General features: G+C 31.2%; 1 protein-coding gene across 1 annotated transcript in view; it reads left to right on the top strand.

Annotated features, from left to right (window-relative positions):
* The first annotated feature begins 3475 nt into the window (after positions 1–3475).
* Positions 3476–20219, top strand: part of LOC108915052 — a 47833-nt gene continuing 31089 nt past the window's right edge. The window contains exon 1 of the mRNA XM_018721005.1: positions 3476–3864. Coding sequence (XP_018576521.1) covers positions 3769–3864 — 96 coding nt within the window. The 5' untranslated portion in view covers positions 3476–3768. The remainder of the gene's footprint in view (positions 3865–20219) is intronic.

Below are 20219 nucleotides of genomic sequence, written 5' to 3'. Positions count from 1 at the left end.
TACCTGGCAACATCAAAAATAACAATTTTTAACCCAGAAATCGGCCGTTGAAAATCGTTATTTTGGCATTTTTAGCAACTTAAATTGTTTATAACTTAGTGGCATAGTGCATAGGAACTTTTTTGTTTATGTTCCAAAAAGCCTAAAAACAATTTTTCCGGAGTGAAAGAGCCAATTTTTACAATTTGTTTAAAAAAAGTTTGTTTAAACAAATGGGCACCAGATTTCCGGCCGGCATCATCTTGATTCACGTTAAGGAACATCTCACGAATCTGAATATGCAAAAAAATCGAGTCGGAAAATTTCTCCCACGAATGCGAGGTTTTCGCCTTGTCTAACTGAGGTCGTGACTGGACTATTATCCCCATTTTGTGGTATTATTTAGTACCTATTTAGAGTAGCTTTCATGAAATTTTTCAAATTTTTATTTCAACCCCTCAAGAAGATATGAGCATTTAAATATTTTAGGTAAAAAAATTTCATATACTTACCTGTAATTTGGCAAAAACTAAAGATATCATAAACTTTTTTTTTAATTTTGTCCGTTTTGAGACGTAGTTTTATAAAAAAAATTTAAACAAAAAAAAAGCTTTTTGAAAAAGAAAAGTTCTTAAAAAAATTGTCGTTCAAAATGCAAATTTATGAGACAGGTTCTTCTTTTATTCTATCTTTTTCTTTTCGAATGAACAAAACAGTCACATATTTATACATATAGATACAATAATATTAAATATTTTTTTCACACCCAGAACATCCATAATCCATACTTTCCCATGATTTTGGATTTTATATTGTTAATTATTTCTTTGACATTTTCAACATCAGGTAAANGCAACTTAAATTGTTTATAACTTAGTGGCATAGTGCATAGGAACTTTTTTGTTTATGTTCCAAAAAGCCTAAAAACAATTTTTCCGGAGTGAAAGAGCCAATTTTTACAATTTGTTTAAAAAAAGTTTGTTTAAACAAATGGGCACCAGATTTCCGGCCGGCATTATGTTGATTCATGTTAAGGAACATCTCACGAATCTGAATATGCAAAAAAATCGAGTCGGAAAATTTCTCCCACGAATGCGAGGTTTTCGCCTTGTCTAACTGAGGTCGTGACTGGACTATTATCCCCATTTTGTGGTATTATTTAGTACCTATTTAGAGTAGCTTTCATGAAATTTTTCAAATTTTTATTTCAACCCCTCAAGAAGATATGAGCATTTAAATATTTTAGGTAAAAAAATTTCATATACTTACCTGTAATTTGGCAAAAACTAAAGATATCATAAACTTTTTTTTTAATTTTGTCCGTTTTGAGACGTAGTTTTATAAAAAAAATTTAAACAAAAAAAAAGCTTTTTGAAAAAGAAAAGTTCTTAAAAAAATTGTCGTTCAAAATGCAAATTTATGAGACAGGTTCTTCTTTTATTCTATCTTTTTCTTTTCGAATGAACAAAACAGTCACATATTTATACATATAGATACAATAATATTAAATATTTTTTTCACACCCAGAACATCCATAATCCATACTTTCCCATGATTTTGGATTTTATATTGTTAATTATTTCTTTGACATTTTCAACATCAGGTAAAGCAACACGGAAAAAATATATTTTAAAAATTTACACAATTGAAGCACTGTTGACTATAATTTATTCAGAAAATATAAGTTGTGACACACATACTATAATAGAGTTAAATGTGTAAATATTAATATAATCTCAGAATTTCATAGACTACGAAAGTTTATTTTTGTTGAATTGTTTTAAATTGCTATTGGAAATATATTTTTGACGTAAAACATCTTTACATTCAGCAGTTCTATATCAACAATATCGTTCCATGTAAATATATTGTTTATTATGTGGTTTAAGAGTTACCCAAACCAAGATTTATCTTTTTAAAAAAATATATTAAATTTGTTGTTAATACATAAAATGCAAAACGCTCCCAAAAATTGTACCTGTGCCAATTTTGGCGTAAACAAGCTTTTAGTTTGTTCTGTTCCTGTTGATAAAACCTCTAATTGTAAGATTCATACGTTTTTCGTATTACAGTCGATATCCCATATAATAATTACACAATATTACACAAATTTTATTTAATACGTGATATCTTTACCCCTTTTCAAATGAACAAGATGTTCCAAATTAACAACAAAGTTGTACAACCTTCTCTGGAAATGTAATATTATAATATTCCCATGAAGACATGACACAAAGTCCCTTTATTCTCATTTCAATAACACTTTGAATTTTATGTAAGGTACTTACTTGGTAGTTATAAAACATACTGACAAAGAAAGTACCTACATAGTGTCCTGAATCCACTTTAGGCAAACCATTTGATTTATTTAAACTCCTCAATTCACAATACAATAATCAATTTGATCAATATCGTGAGTTTTTGACCAATAGTCAATAGTTGCCAAACTCGTATATTATGATCAAAGTTCAGAAATTCAGTGTGAGTGTGTAAAAGAGCTTAGTAAAATAATAGCTTTATACTATTTATGATTTTTTCTTGCTGATTATCATTTAATATTCCAAAAGAGGTTCTGCTGAGGTATTGATTTTTGGTGTTTCATATTTCGATCTAGAAGAAATTCAGTGTAAGTGTGCTATATTTTCTTTTAGTAAAATAATAGTCTGGGTACTATCATTTATGACATCTGCTTCATGGTCATTTTTAACACGTCAGGTATTATAAAGGAGGTTCTGTTCACACACATCTTGGTTTATGGTGTTCCATGTTTCATTCTTCATTTGATTTCGCTCTTTGTTCCCTGATAATTTCCGAAAAATCTGACTTGTCAATGAAATTGCTCTTCGATTGTTTTGATTTATTACATGACTTATTCGGGATTTAAATCTACAATATTGGGAGTTGTTCATTAACAGTACAGGAGAATACACTTTAGATAAATTTTCCTGGAGTTTGTATTACCTTGTATAAAAAATGGCTTGTATTTTTAATGACTCACTGTCCTTATGGTAATATACATAAATAAATATGTTATCAATTCTACATTGTCTTTTCATTGTACCTCCATATACTTTATCTGGCAGCTGGTTCTTTATCAAAGGCAAATATACCTGCATATCTGCTATTTATTTATTCATGCCAGTCAGCTGATTACATACAACTAGAGCAAACAACGGAACGACTAACACAGGCAATTAGAACAGGAGTACATCGGCTATTAAATTTCATGGCTCTTACGAATATAAGACGCGTTTGTCGATTTGGACGAGCGGGTTTACGTTTACGAGGGTAGAACACTTACCTGTGGCCTTGCCAAACTTGCCCTTACTTCAACCTTAGTTCTGACGTAGTGCAGTACCTTCGTACGAATGCTTTGCGCGCCAGCTTTCTTCGGTCAGGTAACTTGGAGGGGACGGGGACGACTCTAACCGTTCACAATCAACTCCGTCGAAGCTTGGAATTCCATGCAACGTTTACTTTACAAACAAACGCGACATAGACCACGTCGTGCCGAATCTAGTAGGCATTGGGACTGTGTAAAATAAAGCTCAGTTGTTCTCGCGTGTACCACTGCGTCTTATTTTTATCCGGTGGCCTCCTTTGCCGGTCTTGAACTTCACGGCATGTCCGTTACGTCTCGTGAATTTAAAATTGTTTGTGTCCCTCGGAATTTCGGTGTGCAGCCAAACATTGTAATGTGTAATTGTTTGCGAGTGCTCTTGAGGTGATCTTTTGACTGAAAGTGAAGTTGGAAGTTGGGTACCTAGTGTTGATACAGATCCATTGAAAATGAAGTACAACACCATCAGCACAAGCAGTTTGGCGAGCGAGGGGAAGAAGTCTACCTTAACTATATATGCAGATATGGATATATCGCACAACAAGGTAAATACTTCTGTCTGGACTATTTTTTTCCTTCGTGTCACGCGAGAAACACCCTTCTCTTATGCATAACCTTAATATCTGACTCAACTTGTTTCAATCTCAATGTAAGCGTAAATGATTGATGTATTGTTTAGCATCGACAGATATTGATGAAATAAAATACACGCAGCGATTGTTGCTCCGGAGATATGTGGTAGGTAAATTGCCTTTATGTCTTTTGATTGGAATGTTTGGTATGCGGAAGAACGGCTTATTTGGCCAGCTCAATGAGAGGATGAAAACTTTCCTATGCCTAACTGGTTATAAAATTGTATCAAAAAGGAATCACTTGAAGGAAAGTGGGATACTTATATCAAAACATGTAAATTAGATTTATGAACGTGTGTGTCACTTCTACTGGTATCGTTTTATCTTAACTATTTATTTTATTTTATCACAAGAATGCTTATTGAAGGCTAGTATCTCTAATAAGTACATGCTAGGTGGGTATATAATGTAAAAGGTATATGAAGTATTTCTCCACCCTCTGGAATTCCATTTATCTTTACTCTGATACTAAAGTGTGGGAGGGTGTGGTAGGTGGAAGTAGATGTGGAGAATATGAATTACTTCTCTGCTATTCGATTAGAAGCTTATCTAAGTGATTTAAGTTATTATTTTAAGATAAAATTTATATGATCATAAAGGAGGTATTGCTGCTTCAAGATATAGAGAAAAGTAATAATGTTACGAACACCATGTATATATAAATTTTAAAAATTTAATGAAGAAATATTGTGCAATGTGTTCACTATATACCAAAAGTGATTATCTTATTTTTTTTATTATAAAGGTAGTAAGCTAATTCAAATAAATTCAAATTTTTTCTAAAAAAATCCTATTAAATGAAGTCAAACAATGTTTAATACAAAAAAACTAGATCAGATTCCTAACTGTTGATATTGCAGGAAACTACTGTATGGGATATATGCCCCAAATAGCATTAAGTTACGCTAACAGTATCTAGTAAATAGCGAATGATTAATAAATTTATCCAAAATAAAAATGATGTCAAAATATTATTAATATAAAAGCACATAAATGACATAGTGAAATTGTTAAATAACGTAATATTTCGAAGAAATGTCTTGTATTTTTGTTTTAACCCTTGACAAAAACCAACACCTCCACCCTAGCTATTAAAGAAAGATATTACTATTTCCACATTTTATTAGGATTTTTCTTCAGGTAGCCTCCTTGCAAATGTTATCATTACATATTAATAGAACAAAATTATACATACAAATTTAAAACTTTTAGGAAAAAAAAATAACATTTTTATATACGAACACTTTTAGAAAATAAGAAATTTGTTGAATTAATGACGTGACTATTTTTTTTACAAAAAGTTTAAGATCTCGATATGGCCTAGTTGAACACAAGAGAATTTGCATTTTGATTAGGGATCTAAAGGGAAAAAATTGTATCGGGTGTTGCCAGGGTGTTTTAGTCAATATAAGAAAGCTTAGTATTTTGTGGTTAACATATTTTAAAATATTTTACTGTCTAGTTCCCTATATATGAAATTTCTTTCTACAATTAATAATATTCGAGATAACGAACAACAATCTGAAACGAAGAGAATACCCTGTATTCCGAGGGAATAACTAGTGAAAGAATAATGACCATTTCAAATGAAATTTACAGGAAATAACAAGGAATTTAGAAAATTATAAGAGAATATGGGAAATGAATAGGAATATGAGTGAATACCAGGAAAAAAGGGAAATAAACGGAAATGCCCGAAATTTTCTTTAATCTTTTACATGGACTAAAATATAAAATATTTCTTGCGTACAGAATGACTTCGCGGTATTCGATAATGTGTTAATAATAATAATTAAATTTAAATGAAAAACATTACAAAACGAGTTGAAAATGTGCATTACAAAATATTAAATATGTAAAAAATTTTATACTTTTTGTTTAGTGTCAGAATTTTTTTTTGTCTTTCCTTTTCAGTTATCTTAACATTTTAAAGTGTCTTATATGATTTTTAATATTTTATTGTTATTATCTCAGGTTTTATTATTTGCTAAAGTTACCACTTTTTTTGTACAAAGTGTACCGCATAAGAACCGACACAGCGCAGGTGCATGTAGGGGTGTCCAAAATTTTGTAATTTAACCAACCATACCTATATACAAAGTTGCACCCCTGATTATTATTAGCCCTCAAAGTGGGACCCTAAATTAAAAAAAAATGAATATCTTTGGAACACTTTTCCGTGGAAGAACCAAATTTGGTACATGATTTAGGTTTATTATTGGTCTTCTTTGACTATGATTTAAAGTTAATTGAAGCACTACAAGGTGTTCATTGGGGATGACTTACCCCTAAAATTGTACCGAACTTTTTTTCATTGACCGAATTGAAAAATAGTAATATTAGTTCAAGTTCGGTATTTTGGACACCCCTACATGCACCTGCTCTGTGTCGGTTCTTATGCAGGACACCCTGTATATTTAGATCCACATATTAAAATTAAAAAAAAATAATTTAACGACTATTTTGGTTCTATCTTTGACAGGTAATGAGCAAATACTTATTAATTTTCAAAGAAATGGCATTTAGGTACCTACCCGCTTTGACAGTTTCACGCTTTAATTGTTTTCGAGCTTAGGTAAAAAATAGAAATAAAAAGTTTGTTACAACATTTACCCTTATGTAAATGTGTAAACATTTCGAAGAATAGCAAATAAAATCCATTTAAATCAAGTGGTACTATAACTGTTTACAATATCTATACACATGCAAATATTTTTAACAAGGTAATATAATTTCAACCAAATTTTTTTACAAAATATTTACCGTCTGATAAATCGCCTGCGGTGAAACCTTGTCGTCTGTCCAAGATTTTATGATAGAAGACGTTTACCTAGATACCTATATTACACCCTCCATTACACCGATGTACATTTTATTTTATTACTGAAATTCATTGCAATTAAAAGATTTGCATTAACAATGTGTAATAACTATGTTCTCCGCATATATTTGCATAATAAATGATATACTGATTGTCGCTTTGATAGCTCTTTACGTAAAGGTACTTATTAACAGTTGCGGGTTTTTTCTTGAATATAAAAGAGATGCATCACAATAATATTGGTAATGGTTTCATCTAAGCAAATTTCCCATTGAAAAATCGAGGCCAAGGCCTACTTCTCTGGACGGTAGATTTTACGGATTGGCCCCTGGGTATTCCAACAAATGAGTGTGACCGTAAACACTAAATTTAATCAAAGAATATCAGCGCAACTAATTTTTGTACTCACAATCTCGAAAATTATTAGATCAGAGTAATTTTTGTAGGGATACACGTGACGTAAATAATTGCTTAAATTACTAAAGGATTACTCGAATATTACTCAAGCTTGTACACTAAATTATCCCCATTTGTGTGGAAAATCAAAATTATTCAAAGCAAACCTATTGGCTAGCAATGATTTTTTTTTCTTCAAAAAAATCTAAAATCTAAAAGTAAGACACGTTGGAGGTAAATAGGAACAGGAGGCCCGGTATTATTTCCGATATATTAAAATTTTCGAGTTTCCTAAGCCTATTAATAAAACAACCTATACAAAATTGAAGATATTTTGTAAATATTATTATTTTATGATTGATTTTAAGATTGCTATAGTTCCTGAAAATTGCGCATAAAAATGCTCCCTTTAATTCTTCCACTTGATATTCCTATAAGAGCAGTAGGTAATTTTCTCCAAATTATTTTGAAATTATATAGTTATAGAAACACATTTTAGTTTTAAATACAGTATGTGTCAATAGCGTCCATTGCCATTGCCGATATGCACGTGTTTTTTACAATTATATTTTGAACTATAAACATTTGAAGAGTTTGTTGTTTTATTTCGCCAAGCGTCCTTAAACTCTGTAAAAATAAAGTGGGCATGAATCACTTTTGCATTTTTACACTATTTTAAGTTTAACTGAAAAAGGGTACTTTGCTTAATAGAAATTAGCACCAGTTGTTGACATGAATTTTTTAATTAAGTTATTTCTTAGAAAATAACATTAGCCTTATGTTTCTATTATTCTACTTATTTCTTATTGTATTTTATTTGACAGAAAACAGCTTGTACAAACTATCTTGGTAAATAAATGAATGTGTCTTGCCTTTTCCACCTTTTTTCAATGTCTGGATTGGGCCTTCAGAGCCTTCATAAATGTTTACAAGCCACCGAGCTTAGGCAACCTAACATTGCACGACTGGTATGTCTTTCTGAAGTCAGTTGAACATGTATGAAAACGCCTAGCAATAAAACTTAATGAGTTTCATAGGCGTCCCTAAAAAGTTTTCTGCTAAAGGTAAAAATAATAATTTGTATATTTTAATTATTTATATCCTCAAAAAACATTTCCATATTCGTTAATATACAGGGTGTACCATTGAAAACTTTGCACCTGGCTTATTTCGAATTACGTTCGAAAATATTAAAATTGCCGCGACACGTCCATTTTGTTTTCGAGGGGGACACATTTTAGCGTTAAATACAGACTCGCCAGAACAACCCCCTTCCCGGGGGCGCATTCAACTTTAGAATCTTAAATAGCACTCTAGGTCGAGTGACGCCTCATTCGAAAGTGCTTTTAATTCTGGTTGTCACCATGTAATTGTTTTTCAATTTTATTTAATCTGTTGTTGAAAAAAAATTTTTACTTATGCTTAGAAAGAAAAGACAATTTTGTATTAATTATTTAATTAATTGTTCAAAATGACAAAGGGAAAAGTATAAAAAGTTTCAATTTATTTTCACTGTAAAAACTGTTTACAAATAAAAGGTATTTTTAATAATGAAAAATAATTGGTAGATACTGATAACAAATTTATCAGTCAATATCTTTTAGTCACTACTCAGTTCTCAAAGAAAAGTGTTTAGCAGAAGTGTGTTAAGTAATTATTAATTCTAAAAATGACTTATTGGAAAGACGAAAGGGTTGAAATAACTTCCCTCTATTTTAAAAACAATGATAATGCACGGCCTACGGCAACAATTTTTAATCAGCGTCACCCAAATAAACACACCTCCGATGTTTAAAATAAAAAACGACAATTTCGAAGTCCTGTTAGAAATGAAGCTACCGAAATTGCCGTTCTTGGTCATGTGGAAGCGGATCATAATTTGAGCATTCGTAAGCTACCTGAATTTCGGGAGTTATAAACTACAATTAGTTCAAGTACTGAATGAAGACGATCCTGACCGTCGTTTGCAATTTGCGAAAGAGATGACTTACCAATTGGCAAACGATCAAAATTTTTTATATTCAATGTTTTTCCGACGATTGCACTTTTTATCTGAATGGCTTGGTTAATCGTCATAACTGCCGTTATTGGAGTGACACCAATCCCACATTATTTAGAGAGGAACACACTCAACATCCGGAAAAACTTGATGTGTGGCCAGGAATTCTCGGAAATAAGATTATTGGACCATATTTTCTGCCAGGAAATCTTAATGGGGATATGTACCTTGAGCTTTTGAATAACTACATTTATCCAATGATTGTTGAAACTATGGAAAACGATGACAACATTTTAGAAGACAGTGCAACAAGATGGCATGCATTTTACAGTTGCAGTTCGACAGTTTTTAAATGAAAATTTTTCAAATCAATGGATATGTCGCCGCGGACCTACTGAGTGGCCACCCAGATCACCTGATCTGACACCACTCGATTTCTTTTTATGGGGACATTTAAAGTCTAAAATTTATGCTACTCAGCCTCAGTCTCTAGAAGAACTCAGGCGGCGTATCATTACCCCCGAAATTCTTAACAATGTTTGTTGAAATACCTTTTATTTGTAAACAGTTTTTACAGTGAAAATAAATTGAAACATTTTATAGTTTTCCCTTTGGCATTTTGAACAATTAATTAAATGATTAATACAAAATTGTCTTTTATTTCTAAGCATAAGTAAATTTTTTTTCCAATAACAGATGAACTAAAATAAAAAAAAAATACATGATGACAACCAGAATTAAAAGCACTTTCGAATGAGGTGTCACTCGACCTAGAGTGCCATTTAAGATTCTAAAGTTAAATGGGTGGTATACCGCGAAGGGGGTTGTTCTGGGGAGTCTGTATTTAACGTTAAAATGTGTCCCCCTCGAAAACAAAATAGACGTGTCGCGGCAATTTTAATATTTTGGAACGTAGTTAAAAATAAACCGGGTGCAAAGTTTTCAATGGGACACCCTGTATATTGCTGTTCGGCAAGAATGCAATTTTTCTTTAATCATCTCTAAAGTTGATACTTTATTTCCTTTATATAAATTATAAATTGCCCGCCGAATTCTCTCGTTATGTCATCGACAAATGTTTCTTTTCGCTTCCTCTCTACACAGTGATCTATAACACCTTGTTTAATAACACGTGGATACTGAAACTTTAGTTAATATGATTATATTTATAATTTATCTGATTATCTGATATTTTCTTCTTTTTTTAAACAATCGTAAATATTTAAAATGAGACGCTGACATTGAATATGTAAATCATTATTTTTAAATTCTAAATCTGTTTCATCAACAACTGGTTCTACTAGTTAAATATTGTCTGGCGGTATTTCGTTTTATTCCGTTTCAAAAGGTCTCCAAAATGCCATATTGTAATAATATTAGTAAACAAAATATCCCTCTTATTTCTCACTTTCGCAATTGTAATATGAATGATTAATAGAAGGTACCTATAATAAATTAAAATTACCTGAATCACACCAAATTTCGCATTGCTGCACTGCACTATTACTGTCAACAACTGAAATTTATGGCCCAGTCACTCAGTGTGACGCTTTTTGCCCGTGTGCGCATTCTTCAACTAGGCGTAAACATTTCTACCACCTCCATGTTTAGTTCGGCCAGACCTATAACGGATATGGCGAACGAAGTAAATACGAACGAAGTAAAAGTAAATATGGGAAAGTTTTTCAAATATTTCAATACCGAGTTGCTGCGTAGTGACCGAAAATCCCCTAAAACTTGGCGTCACCAATATCAATGACTCGTTTACAATGAGCAATGACACACCATTACGTCTACGCTCGAGATAATGCAAGCGCTGATTGGTTGAATAGAATCTCGTTGTATCGTATTTTAGTGTAATCTTGATCTTATTGTTTTAATTTTACCGAAATTTAATTGCCAACATGAAGAAAACAACATTAGCATTCCAAATAAAATTACTGGTCACGTGGCTTGTAATTACTTATCAGGCTGTATTCGAAGAATGGTTTATTTTGTCAAAAAAGAAGTATGCATTATTAAATACTCGTATTGGTTAAATTAAGATGCTTTAATCGTGGTTTCTATCTGGATTTATATTTATTTACTCTTATAACAAAGCATTTAATTTCTGCCAAATATGTGAAGAGAATATGGCATTTTTTTGAGCAAAATTAATAGTGGCTTTAATTCTGTTGACACCTAATTATGTCAAGTACCCTTCTTCATAAATCTTGAGTTTAGCTCTTTATTTGGATATTTCACAATTAAAAATTGTTATTGGCCCTTGTGAAAAATAAGTTGGAAATAACTGAGGATTTGTTAAACAAGTATGTGTGATCACAGTTTTTTAAGTTACCATAGTAAGTCCAGTTGATCCCGGATGTGGATAACGTGAAGGAACCATTAGTAGAACTTTCATTTAAGAATTAATCTTTGTATATGCGTTTCCTCATATCTCATATTTAAAGGATTGCCTTCTCTCGGTAATTTTTTATTCGACCTTTGTTTTTTTTATGAAGTCGTTATTCTATCAGTTCTAATATAGGTTCTAACATCATCACGTGACCTACAGATATTGTTATTTGGTCACATATTTATATAAAAAAATTGCTACATTTTATCTTTTATTATTTTTAGATTATTTCATGAAAAATAAGATAAATGTTTGTTTTATCCGTCTTGATTAATGTTATCTCTGCAGGAAGGATATTATCGATAGTGTTTTGATAGGATTTTTTTTGTAATTAGCAACCATATACTAAATGATATTGTCACGGCGTAGTGGAAACGTTTATATATAGGGAAACTTTTATGAACCTCCGTAGATAAGCGAAGTATTCCTATGTGATGTGATGTAATTTGTTGTGATATTTGTGGGAATCATGGTGTAATAATAGTTCCTTTTAAATCTGAAACACGGTACATATCTTTTTGTTGGATCCTTACTTGGAACATTTCAATGTGTTCATATTGACAGTATTTACCCTCAAAGTGGTGGATAATTCTTCGTTACAGGTATGCAAAATGCTGTTTTAAATGAAATAAAAACAATTTGAATATTTCTATTGGTCTTGTAATTTTGAATTCTGTTATTTCTTTATATGAAAATGTACATATAAAAGAAAATATATACAGTACGTCCCAGAAGTAACGCAAAAAATTCGTATTTTATTTTGTGTTGTTTTCACAAAAACGCTAAAACACGTCAATTAGTAAATAGGAATTGTCGTTTTGTCACATTGGTTAAACCTTTTTTGTGCTATGTTTCATAAACATATGACGTCATCGACATTTTTTTAAAATAGCACTATCTGTTTTTTTAAGTATAAATGGATACCCGTTTTGAAGGGAAATGCGTCGATATAGGGTTTGGCCTTCGACAGGTGCGAAAAAAAAGCCAACGATTGGAAAGGACATGGTTTGAATTAATGACAAAAGTAGGTATCACAAACTTATGCGCGAACAGTGCTATAGCAAAAAATGTCTTTTGATTGATTGTAGGTACATGTTTTCATGTAGATTGGATAGATATACCCGATCACAGTGGCTATGTATTGTTTTGAAGACGACAGTTAGCGAATGCAATAGTGCCTCATATCATTGTGACCGTTATAAATACCATAACTTTACATTACGATGGTGTTGTGTTTAAATGAGAAACAAAAAATTGAAATCCTAATTATGGCTGGATACGGAGATAGGATCCGTAGTTATGATGAAGTACCTATGTCAATCATTCAATGCCAAGTATCCAGAACAACCAATACCTCCGTCTACAGTATGCAGATTAGTAGAGTAGTTTCAAAATCTCATGAGCCGCGAAATGCGCGAAAGGCGTGGCGTATCCACATAATTCTTCTAATAAGCACGTTGTGAAAACATTGACTCAGAATTAGACCACGTGTCTCGTTACAACGGGAAATGAACTAAGGCGCTCGGGCATCAATAAAGTCAACTGGCGAACATTCGTTATATATTTTTTTATTGCTTAAATTAAAATAATAAAGAATAGAGCCTTTCATTATATTTGTAAACGGAGCAAAGGCTTGTTTACGCTATGAGAGCTCGAGATAGACTGTGAATAAAGGACGAAATGTTTTTAGGACGTAGAATAATTTAGGCGACGGTCGGAATTATGTTTCTGCTCATATCAAAGTCAAAGCTCACAAGATTTTGAAACAACTCTACGCAAAATTGAAGACGCTGGACATGTTAGAGATCTATTTAGATCTGGAAGGCAATGGCAATGACAGTGATAGAAAATGATAGGCAAAATATTATGTTCAGCTGTCACTGAAAATCTACACACTGCCGTTCGTCGTATCGCCGAAAATGCCAACATATGAATACATAACGTACCAACAATCAACCAAAACACAGAACGTCCACAAATTTCAATTTTTTTGCTGTGGCACAATTCTCGCATCAGTTTATGATACCTATTTTTTGTTGTCATTTTAAACCATGTCCATTCCATTCATGAACTTTTTTTTCGCTCCTGTCAAAGTAAAGTAGGCCAAACCCTATATCCACGTATTTCCCTTCAAAAGGACCATTCATTTATGCTTAAAAAATTAGGTAGTGCTATTTAAAAAAAATTTCGATTCATAGGTTTATGAAACATAGCCCAAAAAAGATTTAAGCAACGTGACAAAATGACAATTCCTATTGACGTGTTTTAGCGTTTTTGTGAAAACGCAACACAAAATAGAATACGAATTTTTTGCGTTACTTCTGGGACACAGTGTATAGAAACGAAATAAGTACCAAAATAACCAGGCAAACGTATTTTTTTTAAATTTTTTTGAAAGTACCATACACTTTGTGAGAGTGTTGAGAGAGAGTTAAGAAACTCGGATGTGATATCTCTTATATTGAATTAAAATTTCATTATCTGCTTAATTTCACGGATGAAATAGTAATATAATTAAGAATTACCTCACTTTTAAAGTTGATTTTATCTTTTTTTTTATATAGCCGCGTGTAAATACTTTTCGCAAGAATTGGGTTCTCACATCATATTACCTATAAATAGGCAAGCACAATGGCTGTATCGTGATAAGTTCCTGCCCACACCATGTTCCGGCATTGTTGTACCAATACACGGTTGTTAATAATTGTAACAATAGCACGTGATATATAGGTTCGCATTCCATTTTAAGCTAAATTTGCTAAAGATATTTAATGAAAAATAAATAATGTAAAAGTAAGGGAATACCCTATAAATTATTCAATCAAGAGACAGTAGTATCCCGGATCCTAGAAATTTCCCTTCAATTTTACTGATGGTGGTCATAAAATATGGATTATAAATTCCTAGAATGTCTAAAACGATGCATCTTCAGTTTCAGTGTCTTTAAAATATTTTGCCAGTTGTTGGCAAGTAACTCATAAAAAATGTGTAATTCCCAGTTTCTTCGTTTTTGTTGTTATCTTGCATCACCATGAATGGGTGTGCTGTGTAGAGATTTGGAAGTTTGGAAAAAAAAACGGAAAATTTAACTTTTTTCGTTTTTTTTCGAGCAAAAATTTGGAAGATATGAAAAAAATTGAATAAAGTACTAAATTTGAACAAAATTTATACGTTTGGGGAGGGCTTTAAATCTCAATTAGTAAGAGCACAATCATAAATTATCAAAAGGCAAATAATGCAAAAAAGCAAACTCTTAATTTTTCATGAGTAAACAGAAATAAAATTCCAGTTCTCTATAACTAAAAAAAATCTACTCTTAAAGAATTTTTTGAACGAATTTCAACGTAAAACAAAATTAAAAATCTCGTTCTGAAAAAAACATCATTGGGCAACTCTTGGTCAATATTCCTTATCAGCGAACATCGACATGACAATTTTTCTTCTTTTCTTCTAAAACATTTTTTATATTCTAGATAAGAATACGTTAATTTTTTCCGAAATTTTTCTTTTTTCTTATTTTTGTTTCTAGGGAAAACCTGTTTTTTTGTACCTCTTGTGCTACATCTTAATATTGTGTATGTCAAATGTCAGCAGATGAGCTAAAAATTTATATGTGTTAGTGGGACAATGGATTGACGATCCCGTTTCTTTAAATGTTCTCATTTGAGGTTTGAAGCTCGGTTGGATGACAATTGTTTTTTTTTTGACCGCCTATACAATCCAATTCAAAATATTAATAACTCGTGCCTATTGCATCAATGTATACAGCACGAGTATAGATTAAAGCAGGATGCTGATTTATATAAAAGGTGTGCTATAGTCTGCATAATAATCACTTAACCTTCTAAACATGAGAAACTACTGTGTGGTAAACATCCCTGGGTCTTCAACGACTTAGAAATGGCTCATTAGAATGTTTTATATACTTCATTTATGTCTTTAATGGCATAAATACTATATGCGGACTTGATGTAGATTATTAAATAAGGTTAACAGAACATAATGCATATTCATTGAACACCAAACCACCTTCAATTCTAAAAATTTACTTATTGGGAATATACTTACTATTTACAGCAATGAAGTCGTAATTGTGATAGAAATTTCTGACTTAATTTGTCATTTTCAAGTACGCTGATACGATGGACGACCTACAAAGTCCTAGAATTGAGGGAATGATTTAATTGATACGTTTCATATTTACTTTATTTATATTTTAAAATCAGCTTCTTTGTATTGTAGTCAGAACCAGTTAAATACATTATATTCATTTATAAAACAATTCAAATCACAAAAGAAAGAACATTTCATTAAATAAGTTGAAGAAATTTCGTACGAATTAGTAAAAAAACGTAATCATAGCGAAAACTTGAACGAAGCAGTTTTCAGGAAGTATTACCCTCTGTACAAGTTCTAAAAACATTCATGAATAAAGCAACATTATTAATACTCTAGAAATTGTAAAGAATTTGATTAATTAATGTAAAGATATTTACGAAACGGTCAGTAGTAATTATAAAATAATAAAAATAGTACAAGTGTAATATTAATAGAAATTTATATTTATCGATAAGTTCCTCTGCAACTTAAATAAATGGATTGTTGTTGTATAGCACCCACGTAAAGTTCCAGATCCCCTTCCTTAAAGAAACGCCTCATAGTTTCCTTGGATTTTCTGTTTTTCGCCGTATCCGATTTTTCAAAATTCCCCTCTTGAATTGCGGATTGATCATCCGTCTAACTTGTTCAATATTAAGGATGCAAAATTATGCCATTTATGTAGAAGCACCTTGAAATGATGATATTAATTTCTCAAGAATACAATAAATAAAAGGATTGTAAAAACGTATGTATTGGATTAGATTTTTTCGTGACCTCAGTTTGAGAAATTATTTAATATAAAAGTTAATTCCTTTTTAATATGAAGATTATGCAGAAATTTCTAAATTCCATGCATTCATTCCACACACAACAGGAAGTGTATACGTTGATAGGCTAATCCTATTTTAAGAAGTGATTGTAACTGATGCAAAAAATTGCTTAAAAACTACATTCAGTTTCGGTAATTGATTAAACACTTAACGAAAGCTTGGAAAAAACTGCATTAATTGGTTCTGCATTTCTATTGTATAGGTTGTCTTGTACACAAAACAATGACAATCACATTATTTTATATTGCATTTTATGAAAATATCTTTCGGTTGTCAATTACAATTATTATATTAAGTTTTTATAATTATGATTTTAAGAATAGTATTGTTTTATATTTCATTTATTTTTGATATGAATTATAGGAAGGAGATTTATCGCGTTTTCAGATGTTATAAAATGAAATAATGTGGAAAAAATCTAATAAAAATATATATTATTATATTCTATTAGAAAAGTAGTGGCTAAAGGATATTTAAGTTAAATTTTGCACTTACGTATGAATGTGACACAAATATTTGATATATTAATTAGGAAGTAACATCCGCTTTCTAATGGGTTAATTGTTTTAACAAACAGATGACGTAATGGGTCTACCCGCATCGTTTAATATGACGCGATTAGTTTTAATTGCTGCTGTTTAAAATTTTAAACAGGCGGTTGCGTTTCCAGTAGAAAGACCACCATACAAGAGTTATTTTTTACGTCCCTTTATGAAACGATGTCAGCATATGTCTTGAACTCGAGAAATGTATGCTTAACTCTTAAATTAGCCACAAATGGTATTCCACAACAAATTGATTAAGATTATCTATATCTGGTAAAGGTCAGTTTACTCTAAAGCCTTTCACGATTTTCACACGACACCTGCAACAAGCTGCTTAAGGGTAGATAGTGGATAGTCGAGGCTTCAGGTTGAGATAGAGGCTAAAGCACATCTATGAGGTTTAAAACATATGCGTTAGCATCTGCACGGCTATAGTGGTATCACGATGTACGCACATAGCTGTTGATTGTCTGTCCATCTGTATCTGACTGTCTATGGCGGTACCCTAAGTACCCTAAGCTAGAAAGGTCCATTTGGAAGCTTGGTAACTTTTAGAGGTAGGAAAATGACTTGACGCATGGGAGTGGTATAAGAATTGGCCCTAAATCTAATTTAACTGTATTAGTGAACATATTGAGCATGACTTAAACAAAAAAGTATTAAATTTGAATTTTAGTCTTTAATAATGTCTCTTAGTTTTAGTTTTTTCCGAGGTTTTTTCAGTAGCTGAAACTCTTTTTAGGCTTTTAAAATCTGCTGAGCCTTAAATATTCACAGCTGCCGCTGCAAGACATAATAAATAATGAAAAATGTAAAATTACGACACAAATAGACCATACAGTGTGTCCAGGGAAGAGTTGAAAAAAACCTTTATAAGTATTTCTCATTTTGTAAACATATTATTCTAAGTACACAGTGTCAATATAAAGTCTTGACCGTAAGTGTGATTGAGACAAATTTTTAAACAGAAATTTTGGCATTTTGGGAAATGATCAAGTATAATTAAAAAATACTTTACTTCTGAAAAATTAAGTAGGCTTTATAGAGCGAAAAGTTATTCTCAAACGGTCTACTTTGATATATTTTGTTTTTATAAATCTTTGAATTGTAGTACTAAGAGTAGAGTGTCACAACATTTAGAACATTAACATACTTTGCTTCTAAAAAACTTCTAATATAATTTTTCTCTATCTTTTCCATGAAAATGTCGCTTGACATACACGACATGGAGAAATTAAAAAAAATAAAGTACTAATAATAAATGTATTTTCCCTTTCGCATATTATCTATTACATTGTATAGGAAGAATTAGTCAGTCGCATTAGAAAGTAAAAGTAAATTGGTTGCGAGTTGCACTTTTTAAATGTATCTAAATTAATAGTAGGCTGAGGTTATAAAGCTTTCAAAAAAACAGTAGTAGGTTGATAGCTTCCAAATTTGGATAGGGAAAAAAACAGGTTTCACCTCTGAATTTTTTTGATATATTGTTCAAAAGAGGCAGTTTATCTGCAAAAACATTTTTTTTTTCTCCACACAAGGCCTATTTAATCTTTCAGAAATAAAAATACGTTACAGATTATTTTCTAATCAAGCAGACCTCTAAAATGTCAAGTTTATGTCAAATGTCAAGAACCAGAATTCTTTAACAACAATGGTTTTATCCATAAAGGCATATCAACAAACAAAATGTAAAGATTAATTTTAAACGAAGACAGGTTCGAAACGTCTACAATTGTTATACAGGGTGATTCAGGTTTAATCTGGATAACTTCAGAAATCGATAGAACAGGTAAAATAATGTTCATTCATGATATAAACTTATTTCCTAAATCGCATCGTTTCATCGTTTCGGAGATGACGGCGTTGAAATAGATTTTTTTTCCCGCTTTTCCTTCACTTTTGAACTTATCCCATGGAGGTGAAATTCGGAACACAAACACTTCTTATGATCTTACATAAGCTTCTTAAGTTTGAACCACCTACCCCATTTAGTAGTGCATTTTGTGTGCTACCCCCCCCCCCCTACAGTATTACAGTATTTCAAAACTTCAAAAACATTTAGTAATTTCAATTAAACAGCTGCACACCACTTTTGTCTCATTAATTTTCGAAACTTTTTCGATTTTTGTTTTTTTTTTTCTTCTGTATTTGGCCCTGTTTCCGAGATATTCAATAAAATAAAATCCGAGACAGTGCAACGCCCCAGAAGCGTTATAGCAACCCATGAAAAACAAAACTCACAATAACTAAAAATCATCCTTAATAGTACCTATTATTTCAAAAGACTAAACCTGAATCACCCTGTATACAGTGAGTGTATTTTTTTATTTGTCTGCATTTTTTAGCGTGAGATTTTTGATTAACCAAATCTATTTTCATAAAAATAGTCCTTGACATCTGTCAAAAAAATTGAATAAACCATTGCGCCAAATGAATCTTCGTTTGGCGCAATGGTTTATTCAATTTTGTTTTAATTTTTTGCCCAAATAAAGAAAGAAAATGATAATTGTTACATGTCTAACATTTTTTAAATTCAAGCCGTCTTAAAAATCTAAGAACAACCTAAGGAAATCTGTTAAAGAACTTCTAATAAAATATTTTGTTACAAATTACCTGCTGTCAATTAAGGGTTATGTTATTTGACATAAATTTCTTTAGAATTTCGATAAGATAGTGCTGTGATATCAATAAAAGAATTACATTTGTAAAATATGCGAGATTATCTTTTTAGTTGGATCAGTAGATTAACGGCAATTAATAAAAAAATCCCTATTACGATGTATATTTATTATTTATCTACTACGTATTACAGGAATTTTAATCTAACAATCAAATATTCTTCCGAAAGAACATTCATTTCCACTTAAATAATTTTTGACCCTGAATACAAACAATAAACTATATTAGTTTCAAACTTAGAGTACTTATAATTTATTTATTTCTTTTATTTTTCTTTTGCTTTGTTAATATCAGAATGCATATTGTTATTAACACTGCGAACGCGAAAGTACGCGGTGTATATAAAATATATTGCTGGTTTTTCAACAAATTAATCTCTGAAGTCTGAACATTCGTAGATGATTCTGATAACATTACTAGTCTAAGTATTTAAGGTAGTAGCCGGCAATACGAGTTATGCAAATTATGAATGATTGTAATAAGAACAACATAATTAATAAAC

Source organism: Anoplophora glabripennis, unplaced genomic scaffold, assembly GCF_000390285.2.
Source record: "Anoplophora glabripennis isolate ALB-LARVAE unplaced genomic scaffold, Agla_2.0 scaffold19, whole genome shotgun sequence".
NCBI lineage: Eukaryota > Metazoa > Arthropoda > Insecta > Coleoptera > Cerambycidae > Anoplophora > Anoplophora glabripennis.
Note: the sequence above shows the minus strand (reverse complement) of the source record. Positions and strands in the feature narration are given on the sequence as shown.